General features: G+C 36.8%; 1 protein-coding gene across 1 annotated transcript; it reads right to left on the reverse strand.

Moving 5' to 3' along the window:
- Nucleotides 1-8642: 8642 nt before the first annotated feature.
- On the reverse strand, nt 8643-11006 carry LOC149932558 (uncharacterized). The gene is made up of 3 exons (XM_090155679.1): nt 10589-11006; nt 10151-10461; nt 8643-8897 (listed from the first exon to the last, which is right to left on the reverse strand). Exons 1-3 carry the CDS (start codon nt 10862-10864, stop codon nt 8789-8791), a joined length of 696 nt encoding a protein of 231 aa, XP_090011805.1. The 5' UTR covers nt 10865-11006; the 3' UTR covers nt 8643-8788.
- Nucleotides 11007-13060: the final 2054 nt, after the last annotated feature.

Raw genomic sequence — 13060 nt, forward strand, 5'->3', positions numbered from 1 at the left:
AATATAGACAGTGACCTTTCGCACTCTCCCTCTATATAATAATATTCCCAAACTATAACCCGACCGGAATAAAAAATGGAAGCGCACTCCGAAATATAGCGTAGTCTACGACCTTGATAAAGAATAACTACCGCGAAACCATAAATACTCCCAAAACATTTTTTTGCCATCAGAACTTTCCAATATTTTCGAAGAATCGAAACCGAGACCATCACGAAAGTAAAGTTCGTTTAATTTTATCTCATTGCGTTTTTTTAACGACGACTTGAATCTGGAATACTTTAAAGGGGAACGGTCAAGCTTTAACCAGTTAGATAGCCCTATAGCCCATTAAAAACTAAAATTTATGGCGAAAACCGCATCAAAAAATATTGAGTGGTTAATTTTTAATAAAATAATGAAATTTCGGGAAATCGAAAAGCGCGCGTCCGCCGCGACACCTGGTGAGAAGTCGGTGAGACGGAAAAACATCGTAAAAGCGCGCGCTGCTGAAGACGCGAAAACTTTGTTTCGCACGCCCGGCGCGTTCCAGTTATAAGAGACCTAAGCCTAAATTGCGCGATTTTAAAAGTTAGGATAGTTCGCGAATCGGTCATACGGGGTTAGGGGCGCTGGCGGCAGCCCCTAAGATGGTGGCGAAAATTCAAACCCAAACACCTGGCGTTATTTTTCGTTTCAACTTTTTGGGCCAAAAGCTATTTTTTCAAGACAAAAAAAGGTACGTGTTAGTATATTGAACGTCTTTTGATACGGAAATAAGGCCATATTTGGAAAAGCTTGGCCGTTCCCCTTTAAAATAAGTCTGATGCGGAAACTCATTTGACAAAAAAAAAGGCGCGTCAAACACGCTACTTTTACGTTTCCAAAAACTAATTTCCAAACAAGTTTATATTCTGAACTCTCGTACTAAAGAAAAAAAAAAGTGAAATTTTCTTAACTAACTCGTTTCCCAAATCGAGAATCGATAAAGTGTATTTACCATGCCTCAAGTTCGGAGACGTCTTCCAATTTTATCTAAGAGTTTCTTATTTCTTATAGAAGTATTCTAATGTCTAAATATTAGCCTACTTCCACTCGGATAAAAGAAAAATAAACGTGTTTGATCCGCCAAAGACTATTTCCAATCTCGCATTAGAATGTGAACAGAATCCCGAGACATTTTTTTTAGCCGAGGGAAAAAGCATTATAGAAATGGGGCTTCCCGGAAATTTCAATAAATATTCATAACAATGGGATCGCTTTTTACAGAGAAATCTTAATGACTGTTTCACGTAAATTTCTAGCTCTTAAAAAACACTCGAAAAATATCGCGGAAGACGAATTTGCATTTTCAGATATTGCAATCGAAGAATTCCGACAAAAGCTAATTTAGAGTAAAGGGAAAAATCCACGATTCCCTTTCTGATTTACATATTTTTTCGCCGAGACTGGTTATATTTATATTAAAATGTATCATATTACAGCGCATTTCAATTAATTTCGTTCAAGTAATATCACTTAATATTTGTTTAAGGGGAAACCTGGAACATTTTCTGGCATCAGATGGGGTAAACATCCGAGGGGCTGATCACTCCGCGTAATCGGTGTACAGAGCCGTACGTTTGACTGTACTAATGGGATTACGCGTAATCTTTGAAGTCCCTGCCTTTGGCAGTGCAAATCTAAGCGTAATCCGGTGTACAGATTTTCTAAGAGTGGTTAGCCCCTCGCAAACATCGCGCTGTATTGATATAGCAACGCGCAAATAGATTGTCTTTAATTATTAATTCATATCTTGCACGTAAAACAAGAAAATTAAAAAAATTTAGGAATTTGGGGTAATACATAATTCCCTCCCCTAATTTTTCTAACCACATGTTTTACGTAGTGTGAAATACAGTGGTTTTTGAGGAATTATCCCACTATAAGTAGTGCTTTAATTTCTCATATCTACTAGAACCCAAATATCCAAACTATAATTAAAATAATAAATTTTTAGCTCGGATATTGTTGTTTATATGTTAATTAAGGGTACATTTAAAAAGTAAACTCTAAATATGAAACAATAAAGGTTTCAAGTGAGAAAACTCTTCTGGGCGGGCACGCTTTCTTTAATGGAAGAATTGGGTGTTTCTACTATCCTTCTAGACTAGCGCCATGAGCGAGAAAAGAGAGAAGCTATGGTGCACCCTACCAAACAAGGAGGGTTCTACTCCCTTTAAGTGTTGACACTGTGATAAATAATAAAAAATGTAAGTATCGAGAACTTAAATCCCTATTTTAAATGATAAGGGTCGAAATTGGAGATGTGTTCTGAACATAACTTAAATTTTTATCTATTTAACGAAATAAAACCAACCGCATCTATTTAATTAACGCTATTTTCATAAGAAATTTATTTAAAGACTCGAAATGTACGGTTTTAAGTTGTTTCGTAAAATTTTTAATTTATTAAAAGAATAACTAGAGGTTTAATTAAAATAAATTTCGATAATACATTTCATAGTTCAACTGTCGAATAAAATTTATTTTATTGCTTTAAAAAAACTTTAATCTACAAAAATCTATGTTGATAAACATAAAATGATATGTAAATTTTCATATTTAACCTTTAATTTGTTAATTCGAAAAGATGTTTATGGTAATTTACCAAATCGAATTAAATACGACAGTAATTAGACAGTAAAATAAGACTTTGAACCAGAACCGAACTGAAAAGTATAGGGACCAAATCGAACCGAACCGAACCGAACCGAGATAAAAATTGGGGGCAAAACTGTTAACTACATCAAACTTCTATCTTCTGTTGTTCCTGAACAAGTACTTGATAAATTATGGGAACTCATTTTCGAAACCGAGCATAACGTCTAAATCTAAAAGTAAAACTAACTCGCGCAGCTATTTTTGTTATTTCACCATTTCCACATATTTGGAAGTAACGTAGAACAAGCGACTAAATAAAAATAAAATGTTTAGACAAAATGGAATTCCCTCCGCTTAAGCCAATAATAATAATAGTCAATTAAAATTAAGAAATTAAAAAACTTAATTTCTTCAAATTTGTTTAGTGTTTAGCATTATGGACTATTCTACCTATTCGCGTGTTTTATAACTCTTTGCAATGCAGTCCACAGCTGGTTCTTATTAACTTCACATTTGGAAATTTCAACCAATCGGGTCTAATACTCTAGGTCGGACTCCCCTTGCAACAAATACATATCTATTGAGCCATTGAGGTACCAAATAAAAGATTGTCCTAATTTATTATTTGGCGTATAAAATAAAGCTTTATTCACACGAGTCATCATTTTTACAAAGCTTCGTTGATGAACAAAACAAGTTTCATTAAGCGGCTTTGATTTCGTGGGTTAAGTGTTGAAGGAAATTACTTTTAATTCTTAAATAAAACCGTTACCTACTACAAAATATGATAATTTACATAAATTAATGTATTTTATATTAATATTATCGTCTAGTAAAATATTGGTACTAATGGCATCGGTCAGAAAAACTGTCCTTTCTTTAAGAATTGGACAACCAAAGCGTTTGCGTGACCAACACTTTGTGAAAATTGTGTCTAAATTAACACGAAGCAACTTGGTTTGCAACCCGTATTGACCAATAGTGTTTTGACTCGTGTGAATAGATCTTAAAATGTACAGAAATTATAGACTGCTACTCAAAAGGACCTACAGTAATTAGTGTAAATTTATTTTAAACAACTTCATTGCGATAGCGGCCATCAACCTGAGATCCCTAATCCTTCGAGTAGGCCGAAGTGCTTCTAATAAATAACATAATAAAATTATTAGAACCAACTAGTTAAAATCGCCACCACGCCCTAATTATACGAGAGGTTCTCTAATCAACGCGTAAAACAACGGATATTAATTACTAATGCTAATTTTGCGGAGATTTCTCCAATTTGGAATGGAATTTCTCCGATTCCACTCGAGCGCTGCTACCAGCTTTAGAAGTAACCAAAAAAAATGGCCATTCCAATCGGATACGCGCGTATTTTTTCATACTCAAGGACCAACTTATATCTGGAAACAAAAAGAAACGCTAAAGCCAGCTCCGATCCTAATTATTACGACGAAAGAATATTATCTCTGGCATCCAGGTCAGCAGGCTACAGACGCGATCTGCGGAGAGAGAGGAAGGCTGCGAAAAAAGGGCGGACTGCGTAACGAAAGAAGCTAATACCAGTCGCTTCAAAGAACACCCAGAGGCGGCGGATTATTTAAATGAAGAGGGAGGGCTCGAGCAAATAGACGAGCTGGGAGTATTAGATTCCTTCTAAATAAAATTATCCCCAATTTTAATGTATTCCCCCAATTAACATGCAAATGTAGTCATTTTTCAAGCCAGCCAATTTCAACCATAGTAGGCTTTCATATTTTTTTAAATACCGTCATTAATTTTAAATACCGTCATTAATTTTAAATAGACTTACACGTTTAGATAGCTACGGAGTAAACGTCGCGTTTCGCGTAGGTATATTTCACAATAAATGCAATTAGTTGGCGAGCTCAGGTAAATGAGAAGCCCCCCCCCCAAATTCTACGTTTCAAAGCTTTAACTACGACGATCAATAGCGTGAATAAATAATTAGTTCAACCTTTACCTAATTAATTGCGCAATTATACGGCTGCCGTGAAACGACCGTCGTTTTATTGATCTTCTCTTAGATCAAATAGAAGCGCGTTTGTCGCTGACACGAGCGTCATCTGACGTACATTTTTTCACATTTAATCTTTATTAAATTAAATAGGTTCGCTTTTACATACTACCAGAAGCCTATAGTAAGGGAAGCCTAAAACTCGCCCAGAAACGCGAAACGTCTCGTTTTCGAACTAGAGCTATTCGGAGGGATACAGATTTGTTAAGGCGATATGTGGCCAGAAAACATAGTCCTCTCGATATATTCCTACCGAGGGCCTTCAGGTGTACACATCAGCAGTGAAATCACTTGAAATCTGTACGAAATTTCTAACATTAGAATGATTGGATAGCCCCTCGATTCATACGCGAGCAGTAGCGGAGAAAACTTTGAAAAATGCAGACAATTCTTTACATTTTAGCTCGTAAAATTCCAATAGGATTTGGCTGGGGATTATAAATTTTGAGAGACTCACCTCGTTTTGATTGAACTTGGTAATTTCTACATTATGAAGGTAATGAATGTTAAAACTATTATTTGCTATCATAAATATACATACTAATGAACAATAATCGTGATTTTGAAGGCGATATCTCCGTATAATTTTCTCAATACGCTTTGAAAAACCTTAAGCCTTGCCCGCTTTTCGCGTTTAAAGTTTTAAACCAAGGATGATCAGTTCTATACCTACGTTTCAGGTTTGCCAACCGACGTTTTGGAGGGCAAACTACTTTTTCGCTACAAAGACTAAATGTAGCGCTCACTAGATTCGCTAGTCCTAGGCCGCGTTAATTTCTTCCTTGCTCCGTGTCGAATCCAAGACGTTTCAAAAGTTTTGCGTTAGCGGTATAGTGAGTTAGAGGCAGTTCTTATATTCTTCTGATACTACCATGTGAAACAAACACACATAAGAATGTCTCTATACATTTCAATCGAAAAATATCAATAATATCTTGTTTCACATTGAACATACAAAAAGTGGACCCAAAATGCGAATATATTTTAAATCCTTGCGCTAATGAAAGTGTTACCATAGAAACACTTGTGATCACGATGCATTAGCTAAACTGTAGGATTACAAAGCCAGGAACGAGCGAGGAATTCCTTAATTTCCGTATCATATTTATGAAGTTGATGGTATTCCATGACAAATCGTCCAAAGGTATCCACCCTACCTTTTTAGATTTGGATAAAAATTTGCCTTAAGGGTTATTTTGGTCGTAAAAGCCGATTTACAAATTATTTTTAATGTGCGATAAGCGGTTTTTGAGATATTCGCTATAGAACTTTAGCAAAAAAGGCCAAAAAGGCCTCAACACCGAAAACTTGGAAATTGATATCTCCGTCAATAAAAGTCTGATTTTAATGGGATAAAGCTTATTGTAAAGTATTTTTCTTATACAAACCAGCATAAAATTTTAAAAATTCTATATTGATTTTCTTAGTCTCAAAAAACAGTTTAAATTGTATGACCTTTGACCTTTACCTGTTACCCCAATTTTAGTGAAATATAAATATTTTTTTTCGAATTCCCCGTTTATGATTTAGTCGGAAAGATCAAAATCCCAAAGTAGTATTTTTAGTTCTTTAGAAATAAATTATTTTGTACAACCCCTCGTGCAGTTTTAGAGACATGGAACTTGGTAAACATATCTTGTTAGTCCAGTCGATTTAAATTAAAAACGGGGTGTAACTAAAAAAAAATTGAATAGAATTTTTCTCTTTTGCAATGGGTTCCTAAAATCGGTCTGAACAGCCCCTGAAAAATTTCCATGAATCCCACCATGGGAAAGTGGTCAAAAGTGGTCACAGGTGGTCAAGGTAGATTTTATTTAGAAAATACGGTCGGGGAAAGTTTAAAAAAGTTATTCTGACTTCATGCTTTGAGATAAAAGGCTGAAATTTGGTGAATATACTTCACAGCTATAGGGGATAATTATAGGTCAAAGCTTTTTACCGCCGCCATCTTGGATTCAATATGGCGGACGCAAGTTCGGTGTAAATCTCGGAATATCTTATCAAAAAACCTTATAACGTATGCAAATACTCTTGATATTGTCTATTATCTATTTTTCCGGTTTATCACGGGCTTGCGCGGTAATAATATTTTCCCGCCATTCGCAAAATACAATATGGCAGCCGTTTCAACCTACAAGAGAGATAATCACAATTGTTACTTGGACGATTTATGCCGAGTTTTGGCTTATTCTATAGGAAACTACATTCTCGGAGCGTTCCCGTCAAAATAAACACTATTTAAAAAAGAAACATGAAATTAACCTAAATAATTTATTTTAAAAATTTTAAAACTTAAATATTTTCGGTATCAGAGTTCAATATCCGGTTTCAATGAGTTTTCGCAAATAGCTAATTGGCAAGGTCCGCAGGCCGACGAACAATTAAGGCTTTGGCTTTTGCATCGACAACTCTTATCGGAGCACCTCTTGGTACATTTGCAGCGTACTAAATTTAGTAAGCAAATTATAGCTGGTGTTAAGTCCATCGTTATCGGACCACCCTCTAATATCCATCCCCGGTCACTATGGTTCAGATTTTTGACGTTTTATTTCCATACAAATACAAATAGTTAGGGGAATACTCTCGGGTTTCACAAGTGAACTCTTAGATGCAACTTTTGAAAAAAAAGGCTATGTAATGACCGTCAAAGTATCAGTTGATGTACCACCAAACATGGACTAATAGATTTGTATAGCCCCGTACCGTAAATAGATACAGAAACAGATAAACCCTGTTCCTTTAGAATAAGTCCAAACTAAATCGTCCCAGTAACAATTGTGATTCTCACTCTTGTAGGGTGAAACGGCCGCCATATTGTATTTTACGAATGGCGGGAAAATATTATTACCGTTCAAGCCCGTGATAAACCGGAAATATAGATAATATACAATATCAAGAGTATTTGCATATGTTATAAGGTTTTTTGATAAGATATTCCGAGATTTACACCGAACTTGCGTCCGCCATATTGAATCCAAGATGGCGGCGGTGAAAAGCTTTAACCTATAATTATCCCCTATAGCTGTGAAGTATATTCACCAAATTTCAGCCTTTTATCTCAAAGCATGAAGTCAGGATAACATTTTTAATTTTCCCCGACCGTATTTTCCAAATAAAATCTACCTTGACCACCTGTGACCACTTTTGACCACTTTCCCAAATTGGGATTCATGAAAATTCAGGGGCTGTTCAGACCGATTTTAGGAACACATTGCAAAAGAGAAAAATTCTTTTGAAATTTTTTTTAGTTACACCCCTTTTTTAATTTAAATCGACTGGACTAACAAGATATGTATACCAAGTTCCATATCTCTAAAACTGCACGAGGGGTTGTACAAAATAATTTATTTCTAAAGAACTAAAAATACTACTTTGGGATTTTGATCTTTTCGACTAAATCATAAACGGGGAATTCGAAAAACAATATTTCTATTTCACTAAAATTGGGGACACAGGTAAAGGTCAAAGGTCATACAATTTAAACTGTTTTTTGAGACTGAGAAATTCAATATAGAATTTTTAAAATTTTATGCTGGTTTGTATAAGAAAAATGCTTTACAATAAGCTTTATCCCATTACAATCGGACTTTTATTGACGGAGATATCAATTTCCAAGTTTTCGGTGTCCAGGCCTTTTTGGCCCTTTTTGGTAAAGTTCTATAGCGAATATCTCAAAAACTGCTTATCGCACATTAAAAAAAATTTGAAAATGGGATTTCTCGACCAGAATAACCCTTAAGGCAAATTGTTATCCAAATCTAAGAAGGTAGAGTGGAAAATTTCAAAAAATTTGGTCGATTTGTCGTGGAATGACCCTGTCAACGTATTTTTCGTCACGGAGATGAAAGTGACGTATTTTTCGTCAAATCCCATGAACAAGATTTCATTATAGCATACTTATGAGTGATAATGTTACATATCGTAATACCTAATATCTAATAAATTTCTGCTAAAAAAATTTGACAATAAAACTAGGTTAAAGTAACACTTGCTAATAGCAGAGTTTTTAATCATTACATAAATATACAGTCAACATAAAATGTAAAAATAATCTATCCGTCATTATAAAAATATATATATTTACTCTCTTAATTTTAAAATTAAGCAAATTAATTTTTGCTGGTCATTTCATTTATTGGCGTAGGAACATGCCGTGTAAACTCTCTCGCATGGCGACTCGTTGGATAGTCCCACTATTAAAGGAGATAGCCAGTCTGCCATATTCGGAACGTACGCTCTACACAATTAAGTAAAAACAAGTGTTAAAAACAGTTTTTCAGACTTAGAGTTAAATAACACCGTAAGTCTATTATATTTTCCATAAGTTTGTCACTTTAGGGAATATTCTACTGAGAGCTAGTAACGAAGTGACGTCATCACAAGAAGAAAATCTCCCCCTAGCGAGGCGCTGTCAAAGGCTAAGAGTTAAGCTAGGCGCCCACTGGCTCTCCGTTTCGTATCCGTCCTGCCTTCCACAAAGCATTGTCTCCGTTACGAAGCAAAGGCTTGTGGAAGCTAGGACGGAGACGTTACGAAGAGTAGTGAGCGCTTGGCCTAAGGCTAGGCGCCCACTGGCTCTTCGTTTCGTATCCGTCCTGCCTTCCACAAGGCATTGTCTCCGTTACGAAGCAAAGGCTTGTGAAAGGTAGGACGGAAACGTTACGAAGAGCAGTGAGCGCCTGGCCTAACGCGGGAGCGAGCGGACGCAAAACGGCGACCAAGCCCGTAATGCAGTCTGTCTTGTGAATATCTCTCAGTAAAACGTTTGCATGTGAAGAATAGGAAGTGTCACACGTATGTTTTATATTATACACTTATGATAACACTTAATACATTATCCCTTAACGTGGTTGGCGATATTACCAGCATTGGTGCGTAAAATTAACAAGAAAGTTCCTTTAGTTTAAGAATATGGTTTACCCCCTCAAACTTTGGATATTTTTTAAATCAGTTAATTCAGGAATTCACACCTCTACTTGGAATGCTTATCCTGCCGTACCGCGTATGGTAAGATCACTCTGACGGCTTTGGCCCCGCCTACGAGAGAAAAAACCACCTCTGCGCGCGCTCCCCTCTCACGTTGTTGTTTGTTAAGTTAACTTAGTGACGTCAAAAAAACCGTCGAGACGAAAATCTGCCGCGATAAGCATTCCAAGTAGAGGTATGGATTCCTGGTTCATTTGTTAAAAGTACAGATTAATTTTAATAAACAATTCAGTGCATTGGTATAAAACCTCAGCGATTATGAGCGGCCATTTTAATTAATTTTAAAATCAAATGTTAATGTTTAAAGGGTGTTGCTATTTTGAATTCTTATAAACTATGTACAAATCTTACAAAAACATTGACGTCAGTCGTTCTTACTTCCGTCAAGTTGGCGATAAATCTCATCAACTAGTCGTACCCCTCTGCCGGGGAATACGGTGCAATTACAAGCATTCGGAACCAAAACCCACCCAAAAACCAATTTGATTAAAAAATGCGACCTACCCGAAAGAGGAAGCTAGGATGGACACGATTGGAAACTTCCGTCCGGCGTACACCCCGAATTGGCAAAAGGTTAACGGTCGGCACTCCTTCTCCCACGTCTGAAGGAACTGAATCGCCCTGGGGTCCGTAATGGCACACCGTCCATTCCAAGCCAAATTTTCAATTAGGTCCAATAAGGTCATGGCAACCGCCGGGTACAGAGAGCCGGACAGTGTGGACAGCGTTAATTTGGACGCCCTGAGTAGAAACTCAACGTAATTGGCCTTCTTGCCTTCGTAAATCTGCAGCATGCCGTCGACCAAAGGCTTAATCTATCGTGAAAAAATCAAGCTATTGAAGGTCAAGATAACGAAATTTTTTTGTGAGCAAACTTATGGTGTCGGCCAAAGACCTTAGACACCAATAAGAGAATGAAATTGAATCCAAAATAATACTTACGTCTCGGTATCCTCTGATGACCTCGTTGAGTTTTTCCCTTTCTTCGACGTGGAAGGTATAATTGGCTAACAAGTTTATGTAAGGTATCACCAAATCGATGATGTCAACGGCATTTTGAAGCGGCGACGATTTCTTTTTAGCTACGGACGTGGAATCAGTCCCGTTGGCTTTATTCAAATCCCGGACGCCTCGCGTTGGATTCGTCGCGGTAGAATTATGTTTCACGGCTACCGTCAATGTCAGAAGCGAGGCCACTAAGATCCCGTAAATCTTCATAGCGACGAAACGTTGATTATAATTAATCAAAACGCAATGGCACAAAAGCTAAGTTGAGCGATCAGCCGCCGAACTCGGTTTGATTGAGAAGGTGGCTTGAATTTAATTTCGCGCAACGTCCAAACGCGTCTGTTTTACAAATCCGGAAATAACTGAAGATGGCGCGAATTTGCGCTATTTTTTAGCGAGGGTCATAAATACATTTTTCCCCTTCTACATTTAAACTTAAAACAATGTTTACTTAGGCCTACTGTAATCGCAACGGGATCTACCATACTGATAAAAAAAGTCAAAATCAAATTTTTAAATACAATATTCCCGAATACACAATGCTATTAATTTGTACATGTTAGATATCATGTATAACCAAAAGCGACATAAAACCCAAAAGTGTCCCAGATCATTCTATATTCCACTGAGATCTTGTCGCGAAGTATTAAGAGAGTGTAGGGAGAAGGGGTAAAGAATACGTCATCAAAATTTTCGCGACACCAGCGCTAGCAAGTGTGGCGTTTTAGAACGTAGCTCTATCATAGATATATGAAAGAGCATAGATTAGGGTTGTGCGAGTACTCCAAAATCATCCGATTAATCGGCATTTTTTAAGGTCGAGTACTCGACCTTGAATAAGTAATTGGAAAATATTCGTCGATAATCGAGAACCCAAAAACTGCATTGTCCGGTACTCGATTATTCGAATAAGCTAATAAGTTCAAAGAGGGGTTTTTTGCAACTTTTTGGGGTGGAAATAATAAACGGTACCTAAAAGACGTACAAACAACAAATGCTTTGAATGACCTTGGGGATGGATCTCGGTTTTTAAAACGTAGTGCGCGTGCGCGGTTTTTCTCCAAACAATATTATTAAGTTTTGGTTTTGGTTTGGTTTGGTTTGATGTCTCTTCACGAGTACGGATGTCGGCTGGCGTTAGGACTCAGGAGTCCTAACTTCCTAAGTAACAAAAAATGTTTATTGTATTGTTATTTTACTATTAATTACTATAATTAGGCTAGCTAATTACTTGAATAAAACCAGCTCCTAATCAAGTACTCGATAACACGACTCGTTAAAAATATTACTAGAGGTTTTTTCTGAATTACTTGACTCGAATAAGAGAAAATTTCCCCTTAATCAAGTACTCGATTACTCGACTCAACTTCAATATTTTTTTGCTTTTGGTGGAAAGATGGCGCTATAACGTAGCGCATCCAGAAAATACGCGTTGTCTACTAGTTGAAGGTGGGGTGGCGGAGTGGTTAGCACATTCACCTCGCTCCCAGCTTGTGACACTGGGTGAAAACTACGAACAACTCCTTCCGCGTTGAGTTTGCAAGTTCTCTCCCCACTGGTTTAAGGGGTTTTCACCCGAGCTCTTCGGTTTCCCATGCCATAAAAACTTGTTGAGATTAACGGTAATAGTTAGTGTAGGGAGCTGTTGGTTCACGTGGCTTGCAGGGCTTACCACCACCCTCCTACGCATTGTAACCCGGCCACCTAGCTGAATTAAAGGCTTTAAAAGTCGCTCGATGACTTAGGCCTAAGTGTGGTGCCTTGGATGTTAGCCTGGCTGATTATTTGTCACTTCCGTATTAGTTCCTCATAGAATTGTGTATCTATACTATTTCATATATCTATGATCTCTATGTGCTCGAGTGAATAGAAGAGATAAAATCGAGGAAAGATAAATTAGCCCATAGACCAAAGAGAACGCTTCCAATACATAGCCATCTAGTTGGCTTTGTAGTCGATGGTGAGACTAGCTCTCAGTAGATATTTCAAAAAGCGCAAAGGTAGGGCTGACACACTATTTGATCTTATGTCGCTTTTGGTATAATGATATGCCTAAATATGGTATTTATTTTTATCCTAGAGAGTATTCTCATGACGTCATCATATAAAGTTGAGGCTTATAACTCAGTTGCAGGTTAAGAAAGGTAACATATCTAGTTAATTTGGCGGAAAGATACTAGCTTGAATTTCCGGTGAATCGGCGGCTGTAATTTCGAATTTGGCCTGTTTACGGTTGAATTTCTAAATATACTCGCGTGCATTATATAATTTTGGAAAATACCATCTATTGCGTTATATTTCAAAGTGATAATTAATTAATTAACATAGATAAGATTTAAAAACAATTGTATTAATTTATTTATAGTACTACAAGTGAGAGATACCTAAACGAATTGGGTTTGGCGA

Source organism: Leiobunum rupestre, chromosome 8, assembly GCF_980474605.1.
Source record: "Leiobunum rupestre chromosome 8, qqLeiRupe1.1.hap1, whole genome shotgun sequence".
Taxonomy (NCBI): Eukaryota; Metazoa; Arthropoda; class Arachnida; order Opiliones; family Sclerosomatidae; genus Leiobunum; species Leiobunum rupestre.

What these genes read in the sequence shown, in the direction of transcription:
- LOC149932558 (XM_090155679.1), bottom strand. Translation starts at nt 10,864, where the DNA reads ATGAAGATTTACGGGATCTTAGTGGCCTCGCTTCTGACATTGACGGTA. An exon ending in TCATCAGAGGATACCGAGAC is followed by an intron (nt 10,462 to 10,588) that starts GTAAGTATTATT and finishes TTTTCACGATAG; the next exon opens with ATTAAGCCTTTGGTCGACGG. An exon ending in ATCCTAGCTTCCTCTTTCGG is followed by an intron (nt 8,898 to 10,150) that starts GTAGGTCGCATT and finishes TTAATTGTGTAG; the next exon opens with AGCGTACGTTCCGAATATGG.